The sequence below is a fragment of the Magnolia sinica genome, chromosome 4 (assembly GCF_029962835.1).
Source record: "Magnolia sinica isolate HGM2019 chromosome 4, MsV1, whole genome shotgun sequence".
In the NCBI taxonomy this organism is placed as follows: Eukaryota; Viridiplantae; Streptophyta; class Magnoliopsida; order Magnoliales; family Magnoliaceae; genus Magnolia; species Magnolia sinica.
Genome location: NC_080576.1, coordinates 81,230,222 through 81,249,008, shown reverse-complemented (window position 1 = coordinate 81,249,008; position 18,787 = coordinate 81,230,222). Strand labels below are relative to the sequence as shown.

At 39.2% G+C, this 18,787-nt stretch overlaps 1 protein-coding gene across 2 annotated transcripts in view; it reads right to left on the bottom strand.

The window, feature by feature from the left end:
* The window catches only part of LOC131243282 (serine/threonine-protein kinase BSK1-like), a 51,583-nt gene extending 33,406 nt beyond the window's left edge, over positions 1 to 18,177 (bottom strand). Inside the window, exons 1-4 of one of the 2 annotated variants that reach the window (XM_058242510.1) lie at positions 17,693 to 18,177; positions 17,438 to 17,573; positions 15,400 to 15,533; positions 2,640 to 2,745 (exon numbers count right to left, since the gene is read on the bottom strand). In XM_058242510.1, coding sequence (XP_058098493.1) covers positions 2,640 to 2,745; positions 15,400 to 15,533; positions 17,438 to 17,573; positions 17,693 to 18,037 — 721 coding nt within the window. In that variant the 5' untranslated portion in view covers positions 18,038 to 18,177. The remainder of the gene's footprint in view (positions 1 to 2,639; positions 2,746 to 15,399; positions 15,534 to 17,437; positions 17,574 to 17,692) is intronic. The other variant, XM_058242509.1, reaches the window with a different exon arrangement.
* Positions 18,178 to 18,787: the final 610 nt, after the last annotated feature.

Below are 18,787 nucleotides of genomic sequence, written 5' to 3'. Positions count from 1 at the left end.
CCTACCACTGCCCGTCTATAGCTGGGAACAGGCAACAACTTTGATTGGCCACCATGATGTATGGGTCTTATCCACACCGTCCATCTAGTTTTTTGTATCATTTTACGGTATAAGCCCAAAAATGAGGAAGATCCAAAGCCCAAGTGGACCACACCACATGAATCAACGGTGATAATAATTCTCATGGTTGAAACTTTTCTAGGGCCCACCGTGATGTTTATTTTCCATCCAACCTATTCATAAAGTTACGTAGACCTGGATGAAGAGAAAACACAAATATCAACTCCATCCAAAACTTTTGTGCCCCCCAAGAAGTTTTCAACGGTAAGAGTTTAATCCCCATTTTTTAGTCCATTTTAGCCTTGGATCTGTCTCATTTTTGGGCCTACACCCTAAAATGATACAAAAAAATGGATGGACGGTGTGGATAAGACCCATACATCACGTGGCCACTCAAAGCTGTTGCTCGTTCCCAGATGGAGACGGTGGGTGTAGGACGCAATCCGCATCGTTAAAAAAAAAAGCCTCTGAAGCCATTCTCACAACAAAGATAGGGTTCCGGTCATTCCGGAACCCTAAAATCCTATAAGTTCTCTGAAAAATCCCCAAATTCCTGCGATTTTTGGTAGACCGCTAGCTCTCAATCGAGTGGCCCACCAAATTCAGCTTCCAATTGCAATCTTCTTCCACAGGTACCGAAATCCCCTCCAATGAAAGATTTTCCCTCTTTTTTTCCTGATTTTCCGGTAAATCTGCATATACAACACGATAGTATTGCTAATATCGGCGATTTCGCAAGAAAATCGTGCGATAGTTTAATATATCGCACGAGAAAAAGAATTTTGGTTTTTTTTAAAAAAAATTCCAAAGGAATCAAATGGGTTTCGTCTCGCTGGGCAGCGATAACGATAATATCCGCTGATATATCAGCTGATAGTATCAATATTAGGAACACTGCGCGTAACTATGGCCACAATTACCGTTACGTAACCATTTTTGCATACCTTGGCCCTAATCCACCAAATCATGTTTGGTTTGCGCCCAATTAGAGCCCTTCCAAATGAAGCAACGATGTCTTTTAATTGCATCTGTAGAAAGGTGATGAGAAAAGCTCTCTATCTTTCACCATCTTATAGGGTGAATACACGTACACCTCTGATGGACAGTCAAAACAAAGATCGGAGGTAGAAAAAAGGCAAAGAAGTGATGAATGAAGAACGAAGAAAAAAAAAAAAAAAAAGGAATGGATCAGCAAAGCTCTAATACCATGTAAATTAAGATGGAAGTAGAGAAATAGAAAACAGAGGGGGGAGAGAGAGAGAGAGAGAACAAAAACGAAAAGAGAAGAGGGAACAGAAACATGCTAGGGAGGAAGAGCTACTCCATACCACCTAGCATTCTATAAACAGTAAAATAGGTTTACATAAGACGAAGGGGAATCCTGACCAAATCACAATTAAGATTCGTAACCTAATCATGTTTAACAAAATATAAGAACAAAAGAAACCAAAAATAATAATAATAATAATGGTGCACTGCAAGAGTACACAATAGCAATAGTGCACTGCAGGATATAGTGCACCGCAGGAGTACATGACACTGTGTACATTAACAATATGATATTAACTTACCCAACAGTGTTAGTTGCCACTCAAAACATCTTGCCAAAAGTAGTGATTGGACTAGAAACACCATATATTCCTAGAAGTAGATACCTATATCACCAACAAGGAAGCAACTAAAATACTAGGAGAATGATTTTGCTATTAACAAATCATTTCAAATGCTAGCACAAAAAACAGTTTTCACTTCATAGCCCCAGGTAGTCTGACAAGCATGTGGCTGACTTTTAATCAGTGTGAGTTTCCAATGTGCCTGCTTCTTTTTCTTGCATCGGTCTTTTCCGTTTTAAGAAAGCTCGAGTGATGCAGGACAACTAACAACTTGCTCTAAAAGCTCGAACTGATAGAGCGTCGCGAATCAATCCCTTTATCTCATAGCCCAGGCCCCACTTCACATGGGTAAGGCCCTCAGCCGAACCCCCCTCGTGGGCCCACTTCACATGGGTCTCGCCTCACACGAGCCAACCACCTCACACAAGCCGCCCATCCCAAGTGTGAAAATGCTCCTGCATTAATCACCCCTGGTGAGGAGTCTCGGAAACGAGACTTTCCGCTCTGATATCACTTTGATGGAGGACAAACCACCTGCTCTAAAAGCTTAAACTGATAAAGTGTAGTGAATCAATCCCTTAATCTCATAGCCCAAGTCCCACTTCACATGGGGTCAGGCCCTCGGCCAAACCCCCCTCATGGGCCCCACTTCAGATGGGTCTCACCTCACACGAGCCACCTACACGCACAAACCGCCCACCCCGAGTGTGCCCGACATCACACAGGCCACCCCACTTGAATCTGGTGTGAAAATGCCCCTAAATTATCGAGTCATCAATCATGACCTAGGGAATTTCACCAATAAAATGAAAATGTAGTAACTTAAGCATTCATACTTAGTATAACATAACTTGCATGTATACTTAAATGGAGGCTTATCTGTCAATTAGTAGAAGCTTCTACAGATTAGAAGGAGAATCACAACCAGCAAATATATGAAACTTGGATTAGAATAGAAGTGGGTACCATTTCTTAGATACTCGGGAGGTGTATAAGCAAGATTTGTGCTATAACTTTTCCCATCCCTGCTATTTTTCATTAGTCCAAAACAAGAAAGCCGTGGATTGCCATCCTGCAAAGACAAATAGAAAACAACAAACTGAATTCCACACAAAGCACCACTTTTTTCCAGTAAACTAGACCTAAGAGATCCTGTAATACTGTTATTTAAATGTCAATAAAATCCAACATAATGTGTTTTCACTAAAATAGTACATGGATCAAGACTTTAACAATGAGGCCAACCATAATAAACAAACATATTTGATTGCAACCAAAAAAGAAAGAAAAATTACACATGCTTCACGAAGTTGCATTCATATTTCAAGGGGTTGCAATATTAGAGCTTGTGATTTCTCCAATTATGGCACTGCATGCATCCTCACAACTGAAAGTGCAGAGAAATGTAGGAGATACAGCCTCGAAAAATTTCCTTATTCGTTTTCAGTTCAATTCTGCTGGAGCAAACATAAGTTGACTCATTTTGTTCGCACCTGTATTACAAAATGGGAGCATACTTATTCTGTGTGAGCATTAGCTCTTTAGGGGATGTTTGGATTGGACGTATACCGTCATGTAGGGAAGTAAATATGTAATTATTACATTTCAGAAACATTTGGATATCAGTGGTCTTCAGCGGTAAAGCAACAGCAGCTTTACAGTCCCATCACGTCATCAAAAAGGGGCAAACTTCGGCATATACAAAGCTGGATTTCACTCGATTTCACTCAAAGTGACCATTCTGACTATTGATGGACCAAATGCACATGTATCCGAGTGTCCAAACATTATCTGAGTGTACAAACATTCAAGGATGAGGTGCATTGAAACATTTTCGGTCGTTTTACAGTGTTTGCATCCCTATCCAATCTATGAATAGCCACCAACAGTCATATGCGCCTCAATCACAATGTGTATACAAATGTCAAGCACAATAATTGAATGTCAGATTCAATTCGTTTTGAATCAGAGGAATTCTGCCAAATTTTTGCTTTTCCTTATACGACGGTAGACGTCCATTACAAACACCCCCTTAACTAATTCATCTATCTCAATTCCAAAGATGTGGTAAAATATAGGAATACAACTTTTCAAGGTGTTCCATTAATAAATACAGCATTATCTATTCACTGTGCACAAAACATGAACCCATCTAACACTAACCAAACAGATTGTTTTTACAAAGAACACCCCAGTGGGAAAAAAAAAAAAAAAAAACAGAAAGAAAAAGAAAGAAACCTATGCACCTCACTTATTATTGCAATCCGATTATTGAATCCATAAGGTTTCAATACCTAATCACAAAAACTGATGAAGAACACACCCACAAGATGTTGGAGCAGAGAGGATTTAAAAACTTCAATGAAAAATGAAATTTCTTCTTACAAATATAAAGCAAAAACTCACAAAACTCAGAAAATTGGAATGCCTACCTCCTAGACCAACCCCTTTTTTCAGACCTAAAAGACACCCTAAATCCCAACGAATCTTTAATTAAGATCCCCCAACTACTAATTAATTTCTAATCAATCTAAGCTATCAACAACCCACCTATAAAGATTTGGTCCTATTCTACTAGCCTAAAAATAATAAAACCAAATCTAACAATAATCCCCAAAATCTTCAAACATATCTTCAAGATCAGCCACCTATCTTTTAAAAATGGTAAATGGTAAGTCTATGCCATTTAGCCCCCAAAACTAGCAACAAACAGTCCAGAATTCAACACATGTTAGGCCCCATTGTGGGCCTTGGGCATACATCATTCCTCTTGAGTTGGACAAAACTTGACTCCTGTGAGTTTGATGCTTCATGCAAGCAATAGAGGTCCGGATCCAATATTTTCAATTCGTTGCCTGTCATCCAAGTGTATTCAGAATAGGGCTTGGACTTCCATCTCACCAAGTATTGTTTGTATTTGCCCCGTCGTGTGTTGGTTCTCTTCATATGCAACACTTGCTCTACTTCTCCTTCTGTTTCTTTAGGAGGTCTTTATCCACATCAGTAATGATTGTCTTGCGTATCCAGCAACTCACCATCTGTTTCTTCAGGAACTCTTTATCCATACAGTAAAAATTGTCTTGCATGTCAGGTAGCTCGCCAATGTATTTGAACAAATTCGCCACGTTAGCAGTCTGCAAGATATCTAAGTCACTTCGTAACTTGATCTCGTAAGCATTGTGATGCAGGACCGATGCATGAACTGAGTAACATGTGAGATCAAATAGCCGAATTAAGATATTTAATTTTTAAAAAAAATCATAAACATCACTATAATAATTACAAATATCAAAAAAATCAAAAGAAAACCATGCATAATCCTAGCCTAAACTACCAACATCGTAACTCAAGATCATTAAATAAAAAGAAACTAAGATCTAATGGATGTAGGGACATCTAATTAGCATAGGATATAGTCTATTTCAAAATAGGAAACCTAATACAACCTAGGGTGAAAATTAGGGTTTTGGTAATTTAGGAAAGTAGGAAATTTAGGTTTAGGGTTAGGGTTAGGCTTTCGGTGATGAAAGAAAAGGGTTTTGATATAATAATGGTAGAAAACCAAAAGGGGCAGGTGGGCTTCACACGTGTGGCCATACGGTCACGCGTGTGGCATGGGAGGATGAGTTTGGGTCGGTTAGGGTTTGGATTGTGGATGGGTATAGAAAAGTTGGGTTTAGGAGAAGATGAAGATTTGGGATAGGAGAATTAAGAATCTGAAGAAAATACCTATATGGGGAAGAAAAGAGAAGATGGTGTGGGGTAGATGGAAACCTCGCACCTTCGTTGATGAAAATTAACCTCGCACCAATCTTCCTTCTAAATCGCATGGAAGTATCTTCAAATCGCATAAAGATGGAAAAAGAAAGCAAAAGCTTTTCTCTTTTTTTTAATCACGAAATTCAATTGGAGAAAGGTCACACGGCCCCCTCCTTTTATAGATCCAAGAAGTTTCAAACATTACAAAAATCCCCGTCTTGTGAACTTTAATGAAAATAGACTTAGTCTAGATAAAATCAACTAAAACACTCATAATGTGTCCAAATATAAAATAATTAAAAACTAAATCCTAAAATATGATAAAGTCTAAAACTGATGTGAACGATCAACGATCAATGGCCCGATCATGTGATCCATGCGATCTAATGGCCCAATCGTCGCGTTCCTCTGATCCAACAGTCTGGATCACTCCATAAAGCAGCCCATGTGCATCTTCCCAATGTGGGGTCTTCCAGATGCCCGAACATGCACATGGGGTCTTCAGCACGATTACTGATACTCGCCTAGCCACAAGGAAATCGGTGCGGCCCGCCTCCTCCTCTGATACATAAGGGTATACGCGACGTGATGTCCTCATCACATTGCCACCCAACTTCCTCTTAACTCGGCATGCACCAATCTTCTTAGACTCACGCTTGTTATAAGTTTAGCAACATTTCTTTCCAAAAAAAAACCACAACCAAGCACATTCTTTATGTATCTTCTCCAAACGATGTTCATTCACAGCTTCTTAGTACATGGCATTGCTCTCTTCATCTGAGCTTGCAAGTGACAAGCTTGGCTAAACGTTAGCATCTTCATTCACTTGATCTTATACCACTTACCAATAACGGTACAAAGTCAAGTACATGAAATGGACTTTTCCTGTTCACGATCTTGAATGAGGATTTTTCAAGTTGTATGATTTACATAGTTGTTTAGGCAAACTCGACTTGAGCTAAAGCCAAATAGCAATAAGAAACAATGTCGCGCAAAATACTCCCCAAAAGTTTACTAAGGCTCCTATTCACTACCTTAGTTTGGTTATCTATTTGAAGATTATATGCGCAAGACAATTAAGGCTTAGACCCTACACACTTCCACAAAGAGTGTCAAAAGTTCCCCATAGGCTCAAATTGTAGTTATTATTTTTTGTACCCTATGAAGTAGCACAATTTCCACAAAAAAATTAGTCAAAAATATGTATGGAATTAATCGTTCATTTTCACAAAATGAAGCGGGCCATTTTTAAGAAACAGTCCACTAAAATGAAAATCGAATTTTCTCCCCTTTGAGTCTTAGAAAGATCTAAAATGAAGTCCATGGAAATATCCACCATAGTGTCACTAGAATGGAAAGAGGTGTATAAAGGCTAGAGTCTTGCGCTTGACCTTCAGAGACTGGAAACCTACAACGCCGTGCTTCAAATCATTCAACATCATGACACATGAAAGGCTATCAGTATTTCTCCTTCACCATAGCAATTGTTTTCTCTTCTAAAGTGTCCATCCTGTCCTCCTTCGTGTAGCTCAAATAGGATCTTTTCTCATAAAAATCCTTTGGGAATGCAAAAGCGTGAACCCTTCAATAAATATCCATTGTGTGAGATGAGTTCACACTTTTGAACTCAAACCATCCATATATTTGTTGAGCACCTTGCTAAAAATGGAGTCATTGTATTGTGCTTTCAATGCCTCGAATCCCACAACCTCCGTTGCAAGTGTTCATAATAACACACCCCTCCTAAAAGTGTGCTGCTTTGTTTTGACTTCCAACTTTGTGAGGTAAAAGGCTAGTGGATTCTTATAAAAAAAAGTCGTCCATTTTGTATGGTGAGCACTCAACTTATTCTGAGAGTGGAGATATCTCAACGCCTTATGGTCCAAAGTATAGAATGAATTTCGCTTAATCAGATAAACCTTTTAATGTCACTTTTCAAATAATAATAATAATAATGCTTCTAATGTCATAGCTCCTAAACCACTAGATAGAATTCAAGATCATACATGGAGTAATTCATTTGTGCATCATTGAGCTTCTCGTTAAAGAAAGTGGTTGGCCTTCCTGACTTAGCACTACCCTAATACCAACATTTGAAGAACCGCTTTCCACCTCGAAGACTTTGTTGATGTACAAAAAAGTAAGACCTAGTCAACTAGAGCCTTTGTTATCTTCCTTTCTATGATACTGAAACTTTTGTCCACCACTTTAATCCATTTAAACTTCCCTTCACGCATGCAATTGGTAACACAGGCGATAATATACTGAAATTCCAAATAAATATCCAATAAAATATCATTGAAGTCACGGGAAGAATGGATCTCCAAAAGGGTACATGGGGTGAGCCATGGGTGGGCCACTCTGCAATGGCCTTAATTTCTCTGAGTCGACTTTGATCCTCTGTGCAAATACGATATACCCCAGAAATACAACACTATTGACAGGGAATAAGCATTTTTTTCAAATTTAAAAAATAAATAAATTAATTAAAAAAAGCAATTCCCTCATTATAAATTATCAAGATAAACAAACGAATCAATACTAAAAACAGGAACATCATCAAAATAAATAACTAAGAACTTCCCTAACACAGGATGGAGCACCTCTATCATCAGCCTTGTGAAAGTGCTCGACGCACTTGAAAACCAAATGGCATCACAAGTCACTCGTACAACAAATCCAAAGTCTTAAATGTAGTCTCCACTCATCCCCATAACATAAACGAATCTGATAATACCCGCTCTTGAGATCGATCTCCAAAAAGATCTTTGCTCCATGCAACATGTCTAAAATATTATCAAAGTGCGGAATAGGAAATTGTACTTGATAGTAATATGGTCGATCACACCACCATACACACACATAGGAGTTAACGATACGGGAACAACACATAATGGCATGCTTTTCCAAAGTAACCCCCTTTGTAACAAAATGTCGACCTGTTAGTGGAGCTCAATGTGTTCAACTAGATTTATTAGGTAATGTGCAATATTTGGTAGGCCTGAATCTAGCACTGAGTCAATATGGTGTTGAATGTTCCTCGGAGGAGGAAATCCAGCCAGGAGTTCTCCGAGCACTAAGTCTTTATATTCACAAAAGACCTATATATGAAATGGAACATATGATTGTTTTGTTTTTTCTTTAGCAACCAAAATATCAATGATACCACTCTCTTTCTTCTTTAAACTTTTCTAAACTAGAGATTTATGCCCCTCCTCTTCATCAGATTTAGGCACTGGAAGTTGTTTCATTGGGTGCAATATGATGTTAGCACCATTCGTAAAAAAGGAATATGTGTTAGCCCAAGTCAAATGCACCATATCTTGGTCCCACAGCCACACTCTCCAACAAAAGGCAGAGTACATCCATGGGGACCAGGTCACAATACACCTCATTCTCCTACCTAAATCCAACAAATTTGGTTTGGATATGGATGCCTGTGTTCTTTAAGTTTTTAATCTATCCACCATCTTTTATGAAATAATGTTCTCACTGCTTCTCTCATGTATTAGAATCATCCATATTTTCCCACCAAAAGTGGCATTGAAGATGGTGTCACCATCATCGCCCCTCATCAATCACCCAAGGCATCGATGGCACCGTATGTTGGATAACAAACATCTCCGACTATCTCTGTACAAGTCTGCTACATCTTCCCTAATATGCGCCCCATCATCATATGCACATTCTTCATATTGTGTCATCCTCTACTTTCATTTGAATACGATTGAGTGCCTTCCACATATTCTCCTTCCTCAACCAAATTCACTTGTAACTGTGGACTGATCTAGAGGACATTGAAAAGAACAATGTCTCAGTTGCCTACACTTAAAGCACATTAAAGTATTGTTTTGCCCCATCTTGAATGCATTAGTCCCTCGTCCATAACCACCTCCTACTAAGGTTAGTGTTTGGCTTCGTCGATGGACACTGACCTCATGCCCCTCAACCTATGGGAGGCCCCGAGCCACCTTACATGGAAATTAATTTGCTGCACATCGTTGACGATGGTAATATCTTCAAATCTTTTGGTCTTGTACTTATGAAACATCGGCCGTGATGTCAGGTATGGAATTCTTCAATATATTCATTTACACTTATTCCCTTTACATAGAGTGTTACATCTTTGATAGAGGCCTCGAGCATAAGTCGTAGATAAGAACTTCCTTTTCGATTTCCTTTTCATCTTACTCAAGTATTTTTTTTTCCTTACCTTGACGGATTGGTTTAGCTTAAAGATCATCCCAACATGCCAACATGTGACCGAAAAACTTCATGACCACTATTTAACCTTCCAATTGCTCGTGATTCCCATGCATTCAAACACTTTCTCACTTGCTTCGCTAGTCAATGAAGTCGTTGTCATGCGAAAAATTGTGGAATTCCAGAATTTCCACGTTGATTCTAGGCATTCTATCCAATCATTTGTTTCTTCACAAAGAAGGGCCACCCATTGCTGGTTAGAACCCTGGCAAGGACCTTCCCCTATGCGTCCTCATGCTCGAACATGGTCTTCAAATTCCTCCACACCAGAGCTCTCCCACTTGATTAGTGAGATCACCAACTATATGCATGAGTTGACCCACTCGATGTACAAGAGCGTGAATCAATTGGGTTACTTGCACAAACTTTTCTCGCATCAACCCCTTCAAAGCCATGAGGAGATGCAATGTAGTTATGCAATCGATGAATAGGGCTAGGCTAGAATACTAGGCCCAAGAGCCGAGCCTACGACTAAAATTTAAGCATGTTTAGTAACCAGATTGTGCACAAGGTTCATTTGAGAGCCCATTAGACAGACCTAGCCCATTTAGGATTTAAAGGACTATAGTGGGTATTTTTGCTATATATCCTGAACAACCCAGATGATGAACAGAAGTGGGTGGCTAAGATTAGGCCTGGGCTAAAGCTCGGGCAAGATTCGAGTGTGGACCATAAATTATCGTCAAGGGCAAGTCTCGATGGTTTGTTTGTTTTGGCTCATCCCAAACCAGCCCGGCCCAAGCTCGAACCAAGGTTTTAATTTGCAAGCTAGTATTGGACAGACCTCAACCCAACCCAAGCCCGACCGGGTGACAACCTCATCAATGAGGCTTTAATATCCGAGTCACAAGAATGGATGGAGGACATACTTGTAAGAACATTGGAGTAGAGAGGAATAAACAACTTCATCAAAAATTAAAGCTTCTTACAATACTCAAGCAAAAACTCACAAAACTCAAAAATTGGAAAACTTCACCTCCTAGACCACCCATTTTTAATAGACCTAAAAGACACACCCTAAGTCCCAATGAATCTTTAATTAAGATCCCCTTAGTATTAGATTGATTTCAAATCAATCTAATCTATCTAAAGATAACAACAAGTCATCATCAAAGATGTAGCCTTAGTTAATGGACTAAAATTAGTAAAACTAAATCTAACAAATAATCCCCAAAATTTTCAACTTTATCTTCAAAATCAACACCCTATCTTCCAAATTTAGCAAATGGAAGTCTCTAACATTTAGCACCCAAAACTAGTAGTAAACCGTCCAAACTTCCACACTTAGGCCCCATGGTGGGCCTTAGGCCTACATTACTTATCGAGGTGTCCACAAGTAACCTATGCATCTCACTTATCCAAGCGTCCCCAAGTGTTAACATGACAATAATATCATGCAAACTATCAAACCCTATGTTCAAGGCCTAATAAAACCCACATGAGTATTGTCATCATCACTGATTGATCCATGAACACTTAATCTAGTTTGTTGAGAAAAAAGGCATTGATGCCCAAGAGGCACATCTTCCATCTTTTTGGAGGTTGCATATGGGCCACATGTCAAATCAAAGGACAACAAGGAACTGCTCAGTGGTTTCTAGAAGTCAACATCAGGAAACCATCATCAATTAACATCAATTTTTTTATATCAATAATGAAGACTTTCATGGAAAAGAGAAGGTTGTACAACAATCCATCACAAAGCCGCAATGGTTATACACACAGGTTACACACAAATATCGAAAGTGGTCATTCTGGGAAACTTCTTGATCAGCGACCTTAACTAATTCCTCGTTTTCACTCCTATTGTTACTAAAATGCTTCCATACACTTTGCATTAGTCCAACTAATTTTAAGTTCTTTATATTCTAAAGCACCTCTCCATAAATCTAGCTTTGTGTTTACGCTCTCCCTTGTCTTGTCAATCAAAACGATCTGCAAATAACACACACATGGGATCTCTTCCTGCAAATGTGTCATTGACTCATCCATAACCTATGCGAAAAGGTATGTGCTCAATGCCGACCCCTAGTGCAAGCCTACAGTAATTGGAAACTCACTTTCCCCTCCACAAATGGTTCTCATATTTGTTACCGCTCCTTCATATATCTCCTTAATCATGTCATCCTCATGAACAACTTTCTTTCCCAACGCCCACTAGATTAACTCTCTAGAGACCCTATCATACGCTTTCTCTAAGTCAATGAAGACCATGTGGAGGGAGATCCTTCATCCTCTCCATATATTTCTTCATTCATTGCGTAAGTAGGAAAATAGCTTCGGTAGTTAACCTCCCAAACTCCCAGGCATGAAACCAAACTAATTGTCTAACACATATATCCCATGCCTTAGTCTTTGCTAAATCACTCTCTCCCAACGTTTCATATTATGGCTCAGAAGTATGTCTCATTTATTCTCATAAACAAGTACCATTGTGCTTTTCCTCCATCCATCTGGCATTTTCTTCAATCTTACAATCTTGTTGAACAAGTTTGTCAAATAAAATAACCCAGTATCTTCCACACACTTCCAAACCTCCACTAGCATGCCATCTAGTCCAAGGGCCTTTCCTATTTCCATCTTTCTCAAAGTTTCTTTCACTTCAGATGTCCTAATCCTACGAAAATATCTATTTTCCCTTACATAATTTGAGTTTATGGTTCCTTCCATCCCTATGCTCTCAAAAAGGTTGTCATTTAACAAAATCTGAAAATAAGTTTTCCACTTTTCATTAATCTCATTGCCCCTTACTAGCACCCTCTAGCTATCACTCTTAATGCATCTGACATGATTTAGGTCCCTACCCTCCGCTCTCTCATCCCCAATTTATTGTAAAGACATCATAAGTCTTAAGTTTAGCCTCATGCTTTCTTAGCAATCTTTTTTGGCATTTCTATATTGTTCAAAATAAATTTTCATCGTTTCTAGTCCTTTGTCAAGCTTAAAACATGAACATTTCTTGTGAATAGCTTTTTGTACATCGTCATTCCACCACCAAATTTCCTCATATGATTGGCTTTTCCCTCTAAGCAATCCTAAAACATCTTTTTCCGCTTTCCTAATGCACTCAGCCATCTCATTCCACATAACATTTACTTCTTCCTCAGCATTCCACTTTCCTTCTTCCATCAATTTCTTTCTAAATAACATTGTTCTCTCCTTCTAAATTCCACAACCTAGTTTTTGGACACACACACACACACACACACACACACACAAGGAAATGGTACTATTGAGGTCAACCTCATGGGAACTTCCCATGAGGTCGAGTTCTGTGGGCCCCACCGTGATGTGTGTCGAACATCTACCCCGTCAATCAGATGCACGATTCCATGGTGGGCCACTGGCTTAAAAATCAAATCAATCCATGACTTGGGTGGGCCACACCACATACAACAGTTGAGAGGGGTTACCCTCCCAATAAAACCTTCATAATCATTTATTGGGCCCACCAAGATATGGTTCACAAATCCAGCCCATCCATTGTGTGTGTCCTCTACTTGGATAAGGGTCAGACCAAGTTTCAGCCGCATCCAAAACTCAAGTTGGCCCCACCAAGTGCTTTTATATATTTTAGGCATGTCTTCACATGGTTTTAGATGGTATGGCCCACCTGAGTTCCGTATACAGAGATTTTTGGGATATCCCATAACCTAAAGGGGACCCATAAATTGCACAGTGTTGATGTTCGACACACATCATGGGGGGGACCACACAACTCGACCTCATGGGAAGAGAGAGAAAGAGAGAGAGAGAGAGAGAGAGAGAGAAAGAGAGAGAGTCGAGTTAGCTCAGTCAGCTCGCTCGACTCGCCTCAACTCAAAATTGGATTCGGACCAAGTCCAACAGATTTTTGGAGCTCGAAAAAATTTTGAACCAAGTTCGAGCTTGCCCACGCTTGACTCGATTCGAATCGAACCTCAACTCGAATCAACTCGGATCGAATCAGCTCAGTGACTCGTTTATTTTGATGTTGATGTTGCTCGCCAAGTGTTTGATGAAATGACTCAACAAAGGGTTGTTTCGGGTGCATACATTCTCTGCATGATCGGCTGGTAGCGAGGAAGGAATGGATACGAAACAAATCACTAAAAAAAAAAAAAAAAACAGAAACTTCACATGATAAAACTACCCTCATATCTTGATTTTGATGCAGCCCGCCAAGTGTTTGATGGAATACATGTGAACTATTGTTACTGTTTTGCATTATGTTAGAAATTGAAGATACACTCTGTGTTTGAGAAAATGTCGCACAAGCTTGAACTCGGCTCGAATTGGCCCGAGCTATGACTGAACAGAATCGAGCTGGCCAGTCAGGCTCAAGGACCGAGCCGAGTCAAGTTCGAGATGGGGTTAGCTACTGGCTGAGCCGAGCCGAGCTGTGCCAAGCACGACTCAGTTCGACTCATATACAACTCTCTCTCTCTCTCTCTCTCTCTCTCTCTCTCTCTCTCTCTCACACACACACACACACACACACACACACACATCTTATTTCAGTTAACACAGACACAATATATATATATATATATATATATATATATTGTTTTCTCTTGAATTCCAGTGATGGGAATTGCCTGCTATAACTATGATGCCCAAAACCCAAGTTGTGACACCACCTAGCCCTTGTGTGGAGCAATTCCATGTAGTTATCCCCTCCTTTGCATTTATTTATAAATTCAATTGTCGGTACAACTTCAGAATTCCGTAATAAGTTTAGTTTGAACCTAGTCATATCATCTGAGTTAATGCATCTGCTAGGAATTGACCTCTCTAGATGTGCCAAGGTGGAGATCGGCAAATAGGAAACTTTTGCCTTTTTCATACACTAGGAGCACATGCTTCAAACACAAACAAAGATATCAATGATCCCAAGTTCTTTCACCCCACTTAGAAACTGTTCAGAAACTGGTCTCCAACACTAACCGGTGGAATTACAAATTTTAACTTGACCACCCTGACAATCACGCTAAAGGTTCAGTGGGCATTGTCTTGCATCACATCCATTTGTTGCCATTCCTTTACATTGTCGTTCATTTGTACATGACTTTTTATACCCATTTGAACCAACTGTTCTCATTAGGAAGCATACTATTGCAATGAAGTATAGCAACTTCAACCATTGTCTGAGTCCACAATCAGCCTTCCCTTCTCTGAAAGATTCAATTTCTGTAATGTTATATACATCCTTTATGAGCAAATCATAATTATGACCTAGGTGGATAAGGATTGAAATAAAGCCTATTATGTGATAATCAAATAATTGCAGATTGCTTATCTAATACTTCCTTGCAATGGTTCTCTTTGCCTACAAGGATCGGGCATGTGTTTGTTGATATAGAGATCTGACCAGTGATGTAGAAGTGGCATGATGCCCCTGGGAAGCTTCCACCAGATCATGAATTTAAGTACCAGTTTCAGAGCGACTCACCGGGGGACCAGAACCAGTACAACTGGCCCCGACTCTATCTCGTATCAGTGTGGTGACTCGTATCATTTTGGACCTAAACAATATGAGTCGGAACAAACAGTGTTGTATCAGCCGACATTTAAAACCATGCCCAAATATGCTAGGCTGGTACCCAATATAGAAGAGGTTATCATCCTAAAATTCCTAATATCATGGAGATAGAAGAAACATTATAGAAATGGCACATAGCATCTAGAAAATAAACACAATATAGAAAATGCTTAATTACATTACCTCATCAAAAAGAACCCTATAAGCATTCAAGTCATGATATAATGGTCGGCCTTCAGTACTACAATAGTCTAATGCTTCTGCAATATAGAAAGCAACTCTTAAACGCATAGCCCATTCAATGGTTTGATTTTCCCCTGCAAAAAGAAGACAAGATGCACATAGCTAAAGAATTATGACCGAAGATTTGTGCAAGAGCATGTGTAGACCAAATATTCGAGGCAAAATTTTAAACAGAAAATTGCACGAAACAGGAAAAAAAAAAAAAAAGGAGGAGAAACAATGAGGACACATCTTTGTAGAATAATGCAACTCACAAACTTTTAAGATGGAGAAGATTTTGATCCTTGCCACCAAATATTAAAGGAAAGTATAAAATACTCTCTCATAATGAAACAACAGGAAGAGTATATTACCATTTGCAAAGGATACATAAACAAAGATGAACAGATATAAAATGGTGTGAGAAAAAGAATTAAAAATTATTGATTTAAGCCACAAAAGAGAGAGAGAGAGAGAGAGAGAGAGAGAGAGCAATTCCAGTCTCCCATATATACTGGATTCACCTATCTTTCATTCTTTCTACACCCTATACATTTTTCTTCAAGCAATCATATCAAAAGGAAAGGTTATGAAGGAAGACTGAAGATAAAATGTGACCAAAGATCCACTAGGCATGCAACCAAAGTTATCCGCATGAAGGGATCAACTTACAGTTGCATAAAGTGTAAAGCAAATCAGCGATAGATCCAAGTGCAGGAGCAGGGACACATATGTTTCAAAATGTTAGTAAGTATAAATGGCTAAGAAGTAGGACTGGGAGCACAATCCAGAGCAAGAACAGCACCAAGTCGGAAGGATGGTGCAACTAAGGATCAGCACAATGCTTTGCCATGGCCAATTTGCTAGCTTAGCAGACATGAGCATAAGCGTTTTGGCAGCATAACCATTTGCATGTCTGCAAGCTTCATTGACGAGGGTTACCTGACTTCGGTTGTCCATCTTTGAACTCAAAAGCTTTGTCTAACATGCTAACTTTTATTTTGATTCTGTGTACATAACAACACAGATCTACAGTCTAATGCACTCATATTTAAGCTAGAATAAGTGAGAGGAGGCTACTCATTTCTTGTCTTCTCAAAAAATAAAAGAAAAATAATAATAATAATAATAATAATAATAAAATAAACATACTAGTAGTCTCCCATCACACATTCTACTTTTAGAATGAGTGCATCAAACTAATAATTTGGGTCCATATAAACCAGTTAGTATCCAATGCGATAGAAGTCAGCACGTGGAGTTACACAGTAATATAAAGAGCTCTTCTGGAGAGAGTTAACATATTCAAGTGAAGGTCACCATGCTGAGATATATAGCATCACGAAGCGATTTTCTGCAAACATAATAACATATTCATTGAAACAAGCTCGTAGATGGGGCGTAATGATGAGATAAACAACGTCCATAAAGCTTTGATAGAAATGCTAACTCTTGTGGGACAGCATGAAGCAATGTAATCATTCATAAGGACGACAAAATTATCACTAAAAACCATCAAATCAATCCAACTAAGTTACCATCATGCTATGTTTACATAATAAAATATCTGGGCTGAAAGCAATCTCAATCATCGAATTCACCCAATCAAGATACCAACGGGTTCTGCAATGTGAGGTAAATGTACAAAGATCATTCCTGTTCTTTGTTCTTTCCCATAGAACGAAGATGACTGCTTTAGCAGTCCAAGAGAACTATAGTTACTCAACTGTTATTAGTTCTCGGTTGGGTCCCACGTCTTCCACCCATGGGGAGATGAGCACTATAGTTCTCACAGACTACCAATCATTTTCAGGAGTATCAATCACATATTCGTTTATCATATGAAAAAAAAAAAAGGAGCACGATTTCATTGAAAAGGTTGTCATCCTAAATTCAATAAAATTCGCTAGAAATCAACCAGATCCAGTCTAAAATAAAATTTTAGAAAAAAAAAAAAAACAGAGAATATTTCAAAGCCCAAAAGAAGATAGCTGCATACAATGAAAGAGATGCTTTGCAAGTGTATCGTTTGGCATGTACTCAGCTACAAGCAACCTCTCGTCCCCATCAGAGCAGTACCCGATCAAATTAGCAAGATGCCGGTGCCGCAATTTCCCAACACCCCAAGCCTCCTCCTGAAAATCCCACATCAGAAATCCATTAAAAAAGAAAATCTCAGAAAGCAAACTACGTAATGAATTACAGAGAGAGAGAGAGGTAAAAATAAATAAAAAGAATTGATAGAAGGATTTACCGCAAACTGCTTGGGATCGGGCCAGGCCATCTTGCTGAATTTCTTAACGGCGATCCAGCAGCGGTTCTGGAGCCGGCCCTTGTAGACGAGGTTGGGGGCTTTCTCTCCACTCTCGGAGACGATGAAGTCAGAGCTGAAGTTGTTTGTGGCGGCTTTCAAATCGGAGAGAGAGAACTCAGAGAAGGGCGGAACACCGCCCGCACCGACGGCTTCAGCATCGAAAGCAGAAGCTTGGTGGTGATGATGATTATGAGAATTGAAGGTAGGGTTTTGCTGGTGCAGCTGATTCTGCTGCTCTTTCTCTGGATGGGTTTCTCTAAGGCAGTAGGACTGGCAGCAGCCCATCTCTCTCTCTCTCTCTCTCTCTCTCTCTCTCTCTCTCTCTCTCTCTCCCCTTCGGTTTTAGAAGGGAAAGGAATGAAAAGGGAAAGGGAAGGAGAAAAGCAGAAGAAGACTTTCTCTGTCTCTCCCCTTCTTTTACTTTCTCTATTGGTGATTTTGCCTTGCGCTGGTGTCTCTCTTCTTGTCATACGAACACTCTGAGGCGATTCGCGCGAGGAGATATTCAATTGAATAAGCGATTCGAAGTACAGTAGCCGAACTCGCTAGCTCGACTCTACCCGACAACGGGATTCCGGGTTTAACGGGTTTGAGATCAGTAAAAGCCGTAGGTGGGTGTAATAAATTTATGAACTCGTTAAATCTGATGCACTTTGAAAAACGTTGAAACATTTATAGTAATGAAATAACTTTTATTGCTTTTAATCAAATCTCTCGTTTTATAAATTTACAGCCTTTAAGATTTTTCTTTTTTTAGACATTCACCTACCCACTCACATCTCACGAGCACTTGAAAGCACGACATTAGTGTTAAAACATGAAGCGTTTACTACTGAGCAATGCATCGAAAACCTATGACCTATTTATTTGTATTGGAATTTTAGATTATTAAAGAACTGTATAATAATTATAAATTATTTGGGTGTGGACATCAGATTCTTATGTTTATTTTATCCACCGTAAAATTACAGTGATGGCATTCTTGCATTATCTCAATGTTAAATCATTCCAACATACTTAGGACCCGTTTGGATC